This window comes from Grus americana, chromosome 11 (genome assembly GCF_028858705.1).
Source record: "Grus americana isolate bGruAme1 chromosome 11, bGruAme1.mat, whole genome shotgun sequence".
NCBI classification, from domain to species: Eukaryota; Metazoa; Chordata; class Aves; order Gruiformes; family Gruidae; genus Grus; species Grus americana.
Window position 1 is genome coordinate 6971636 of NC_072862.1, and position 6231 is coordinate 6977866.

The window sequence follows — 6231 nt, forward strand, 5'->3', positions numbered from 1 at the left end:
AATGAACTTCAATTAAGTTTTGTGAAATCTAACCAGGAGAGCCGAATGGAAGTCAAACCTTGTTTCTCATTTATGTAGCTCAGAGTTAGATGAAGAGAGGAAAGAATAAAAAAGAATTGTGAATTAGATGTCCTCTTCCTATGCTAGAAATTTTACATTCTCTCTCTTTCCACAAATCAATTCTGTGCTTCTCTGGTCATAGGACAAGGAGAATTGGGAGGATTTAGAACTGCTTAATATGTTGAAACACTGGTAGAAGCAAGTTGGCTTTTATTCAAATGTCTGAATCCAAAATTTCCTATTATATTTTCAGCCACATGATTAGTCATCTGTGTTCTTCAGAATCTAATGATTTTTTTTAACATATTCAGAAATCTTTTAGACACAAGTGAAATTTTGCTCCAATTTGTATATCTTGCTCAAAAATATGAACTTGTATATATGCCTGTGATTTTTTTTAATTTTTCTTTTTTGTATCCCAAATTGCCCATCAAGAGAGAACAATGAGGTATTTCAAAGTCACATTTAGAACTTTATTCTTATCAGCCTCTAAAGACATCTTCAAACTCATCCCTTATTCTCCAGTACCTTTGTCTTTGAGACCTGAGAGGCTGTGAGTTCCTAAGCTCTGGGTAGCAGAAATGACATCACCTGGATCCATGCTGAGGGGGGGAAATTTGGCTCTTGATAGGCTCATCAGTGTAGCATATCAAAGCTGAACCATTCCTCTTGATAATGCAACATGGTCACAACATGTTCACATCAATAATAATTTTCAGACAATCTGCATATTGTGAAATATTTTGTCATAGCAGAATGTTTTGGGTAGATCAGATTATTTTTTATTTTAGTCTTCTATTTCTTAGGGTATACCAAACATATACTCCCCTAATATCTTATTTGCTTGAAAGGCTAGAAATGGCATTGCAGAGTCTTGCATCCTCTCCAGCCATCAGCATTAAACCAATTTAGCCTGTTCCTCTTGGTTTTATGACAGTGCAAGTGAATAAATGAACATTATCAAAATCCTATTGGAGTATGGTTGGGGGTGTTTTATTTGTTTGTTTGTTTTCAGTCAACCTATGCAGTCCTATCGACTCATTTGTAACAATGTGTGCTGGTATAATATTACAATTTATAGAAACATGCTTAGATAGAATATTTATTACTACCATTTTTAGGTAATGAGTTGAAAAGATTCGCTTCGCTAGTGACAGCAGAGATTTCAAGGCAATAGAAGTGTAAACGTGAGGGATTGCATGTACACAGACAGAGAGGTGGTTGCAAAACCCAGGTTTCAGAAGGGGAGGATATTTAGATTAAAGAGCCTGAAAGTATTTGCTGATAAAATTATATCTTTCCTGGTTTTCCATGGAGTGTCATTGACAGTAATATGTGTCAGAAGGAAACAACTTCTTTTCATCAGAAAGCCGTACCTCTATCAGGAGTCAAGTTAAAAAACAAACAAAAAAACCCCCCCAAAAAAACAAAAAAAACCCCCCAACCAAACAAAACAAATGAACAACAAAACCTAAACAACACCCCCCACACCCCCACCCCTAGCAAAAACAACCCCAGCCTGCCAGCCTTCAGTCCTCTGAATTTTCTCCATTTCTCAGCTGGCTGCAGTGTAGGTGAAGGGCAGGTTATTCTGAGAGCCTGTGTATGGGATTCCGTTTACAGTTCTCTGACACCATCCAGTGGCAGGAGGTTAATGTTAGAACAATGGGATTATTTAGTTGTTTATTTTAATGTCTGCTGCAATAAGATGATACCCTTTGTAGATTCTTAAATGTTTCCAGTGTTTTCTGAACATTTAGTTTTGAAACTCTTACCTCTGCTTTTAGCAGGATTTCATTATCATGGCTGTATGCTCCGTGTATCTAAAATACTTATCACAATGGGATAAAGAGCTATCATTAAAAAAAGAAAATTGCAGCAGAGGAAATCCTTGCTGAAAAATATGTTTAGTTGTATGGCCTGCCTATAAAACAGTTTTTTATTTAATAAATACAAAGTGTACCCTTACTCTTTTGACTGCAGCGGGGGTTTTTTCAGCTTTCATATTTTCATTTGTTTGCATAAACTCCCCCCTCCCTTCTTCGTGGGCTGTGTTTTGTATTGATTTTGTGATGCATGTCAGACAAGTGGTGTGTAGAGCAATCAATGCAGCGCAGAATAGATCCAATGTATTGTTCCCACTCTGACCTGTTAGTAAATTAATACTGGCCACTTAGTGAAGAGCAAAAGTTAGTTTTAAATACTATGTGGCTATCACAAACAGCATAATATTTTTCTCTGTGGGAAAACTTCTAGGAAATTTTTTCTCTCTTTCCTTTTTTTTTTCCCCCTTTGTCTTATAGAATTCTATTTAAGAGATCGGTACAATCTTGACGGTTTTAAATGTTTATCACACCTGTATCTAAATAATAGATAAAACCTTCAAGACTTGATGGGAATCACTATACAAATGTGAGGAACTTAACAGAGAAGAGAACCTTTGTAATGCGTTCTGACTTCCCTGTACGGTTCTGTACTGGCAATTAGCAGCTTCCACGTTACGTTAGTATAGGATGGTTGAAAAAAAGAATCAAATATTATGCTCTTTTTTCCCCACAGTATTCTTTTTTTCTGTAGGAAAAGTCCTGTACAGTTCTGGATGTTACTATGCAACCAAATCCCCCTTCTGTCAGAGATTTCAGATGTCTTTGACCTTCCTACACAAGTCCCACAGTGTGTCTTCTGCATGTCGATGGGAAGCGTGACCTCTTCTGCCAGGGCTTTTAAGCAGCTAGCAGATGGGGTCCCACGTTCCTCTTCCAGACACCTGCCTCTCCTATCGCCAATTGCTGGGGCCTGCTGCGACAGAGATGTCTTTGGTCTCTCGGTGCCGGGAGTGGGAATCCTGACCTCGGCACACTGTTGAAAAAGACTTTTGAATTTCTCTGCTTCTGCTGTACAATTTCAGACATTTTGTAAAGTCTGCCAAAAAAAGCAAGATCACCCTTTAAAATGAGCATTCTGGAAGTTGCACAGTAAAGAGTATGCTCCTTCCTTGGTTAATAATTAAGGATATAATTAGAGTATAGCTCCAAATATAATTAAAATTCATTTTGCTCGGTCTAGGAACTACAAAGTAATTAAGCATTTTGACATGGCAAATGAACAAGGAACTTGATGCAGAGGGGGGTAGAATTGATCCTGAAGAGGATCAGCTCAGGGTCTTGTGCTTGTGACTAGTGGTGTGATCCCAAAGAGTGACTTCCACGTCCTCAGTGGGATATCTGACTCCAAGTGCTTCTCTGGTGCAGAGCGTATCGGTGAGCAAAACTGTCACTTGGCTTTGCTGGAAAAAGCTCTGGAGAATTCGTATTTTCTGTTTGTCTTTTGTTTTCCAACAAGAATCAGCTAGAGTAAATGGGAAGGTGATGCATTTGTCTCTTATACGTATGAAAAACATGCTTTCCTGAAATATTTTTTTTAATTTATGTTTTTTTTCCTTTACTGTGCGTGTAGTTGGTTGACTAAATTTGAGCTCTTTATGTATGAAAAGGAGCACTTGTACTGTATAGCCATACAGTCTCCTTTGACATGGGATAATTTAGTGCAGCAGCAGCGGAGGGAACAGTGCCATGCCGAATGCTTCAGACACCTCTGCGTCCCCCTGTTTTAGCAGAAAAAAGTGTATTCAAGAGCAGCTCAAAACCAGTTAGATTTTTCAGGATTACCAAAATCTTTGTCTTTCAATAGCCAATTTTGCAGCTTTCAGATAACATGGGTGAATTTTGTTGTTTCACTGAGTGCTGATTAGCTGTACCCGCTTGTTGTTAATAAATGTGTTAAATCTTCAGAGTGTCTTAAAGGCCTGATACGTGATCCATTATCCACTGCTCTTGCCGGATGTCCCGACTGACTCTGGTGGACGTTGGATTGACCCTCTAATCTTCACAAAGCCCCTCTTGTAGATGCAAGTGCTATTACCGACTGCATTGTCTGTCAAAATTGTTATTGAAAATAAGAGTTTGTTCTTCTCAACTCAGTCTAAACCACTCATCGAATCTGTTGTTAAAGTGAAATGATGTGAGGTTTGAAGCATTAACTGCTTTTATAGAGATTTAATAGAAGATGCTCATTTATTCATTAATATTAATTAGTAACTACAGTCAATGTTCTTTTTTAGGAACAAATGTTCACGAAGCCCAGCGTATTCTGAATGAAAGTGGACTCCCCATCACGTCTGCAAATGACCTTGAGGATGCAGCAAAGAAGGCAGTGGCTAGCGTGGCCAAAAAATGACAACTTGAAGATTATTCTCATGGAAAGTGTGCGTGTTTCACAAGGCGTCATTCCTGTTCTTGTTTCAGAGAGGATTAGTGGAGTTTTTCTAAGCAGTCATCAGAGTCGGTGGACTTAATTTGTGATACATGGCAAACTCAGGCCATAGGCTTGCAAGTCAGGCTTCAGAAATTTTGCAGCTACGTTCTTGAAAAGTTTGTATGTCTTCATCTAAGTTTGGTCATTTTGTTACTCAGAATTGTCGTAAGTAATACTTCACTTCATAAAGCTCTGTTTCTGCTTTCCTTCCAAAATTGTCACTGATAAACTCATGATAAGATAAAATAATTACTAATTGACTTCTATAAACAGGATTGTTCTTTAATCAAACACACGTAGTTCACCTAATTAACGATATTTTCATTCATTTTTTTATATTGTAAAGAGTCAGCAAACTAATAATGGGTTTATATTTTTTATGGACTTTTACAATAATGTAAAAAATTGTGCTTACAATATCTATTTTTATTCAAATGAATAATGTTTATTTTCTTTTCTAGAAATCACACATTTTGCCTTAAGATGATTTTCTTTTGTAGATGCCAAAGTATACCTCACAATAGGAAAAGGGATCGAACAATTGGGAGCGAAAAGACCTTCCATTCTTATACTGTGCCTGTAAGCCAGCAAAATGTGATTCATTTTATTTTCTAGTTTTTGGAAATGAGGTGCAGTATTTCTAGGTGTGACAGTGCCATACATAGAGCTCGAGGAGGATGTGTCTGCCACTAAGAAAATGGCTGCTAACTTTTTTAAATAACCTCTTTCATAAGTATGTCACTGCTGTGAGGTTTTAAAATAAGATGAGAACCTGTTTTCTGTCAGGAGCAATTCTTCAATTGATTTAACTTCCAAAAACCATTTCTGATTTATTGGGAATAAAGCACAAATGAACTTTTCCATTTTTAAAGTATTTGATTTCTCAGGCATCAGTAAAAATACGTACAAGAAAAAAGAAAAAAAATAAGTTTCAGTACTCAGATATTGCCCAAGATTTATTTTGATTATATATTCTTTTGTAACAGTCAAAATTCAAGCTGTTAGTTACACAAATCATTCATTCAGGGAACAGAAGACAATACCAAATGGCTTGTGTAACTAAAGAACTCAGTACAAATCTCACTCAGCACAGGAATTACATGCTGAAAATCATCAATAAATTTGAACAGTGAACAAATGAGTGGATATTATGATCTGGTCTTGTAAATGGGCAGAGAGGTAAAAATTTGTCTAATAAATTCTTAATTGTGATTTTTGTGTGGCTCTAATCAATACCATGTTCTACTTAGAAAAATGTAAATAAATTTTTCTTGACATTTCCATTAAAACTGTTACATTAAAAATAAATTATCTGCACTAATCTCTAGCTCTTGACACAAATAGTGTAGATAGGTTGCTATCATCAATTACTGTAGGATTTTCTTCTCCATTCCTTTCTCTACATATTGCTCAAGGAAAAAATGTATGACCATTAGTATAGCAATAAATATGGCACTAGGTATGTACTTATTGACTGAATGAAGAAGGGTGTCGTTAGCAGTTCTCGTGAAGGTGCATAGAAGCACACTGCTTTGAAGGAAGAAATGTTTACCTCACCACAATAAATAAGTCACGCTCTATTTTATATATTTTAATACTGGAAATAGAAGCATTCTGTGGAAGAACTGTTTATGCAATGTTGTCACACACTGTGTATCTAACTTCTGGTCTCAAAACCATTTTACGTGTACGTGATTGTTACTCTGCAAAGATTAACACTATGTATACCGTTTTGTCAAATAAATGTAAAAGTGAACCCATTTAATGACTTTGCGCTTTCTGTAAAATAGAAAATTGTTTAATTTGTCTATTGTTTTCTGTGTTCTTCTATTCAGCATTTTGTTACAGGTAGGTGAA

General features: G+C 36.4%; 1 protein-coding gene across 1 annotated transcript in view; it reads left to right on the plus strand.

Moving 5' to 3' along the window:
• The window catches only part of SUCLG2 (succinate-CoA ligase GDP-forming subunit beta), a 131824-nt gene extending 126525 nt beyond the window's left edge, over positions 1-5299 (plus strand). Inside the window, exon 11 of the mRNA XM_054838493.1 lies at positions 4181-5299. Within this exon, the coding sequence (XP_054694468.1) occupies positions 4181-4296 (116 nt within the window). The 3' untranslated portion in view covers positions 4297-5299. The remainder of the gene's footprint in view (positions 1-4180) is intronic.
• The last annotated feature ends 932 nt before the right edge of the window (positions 5300-6231 follow it).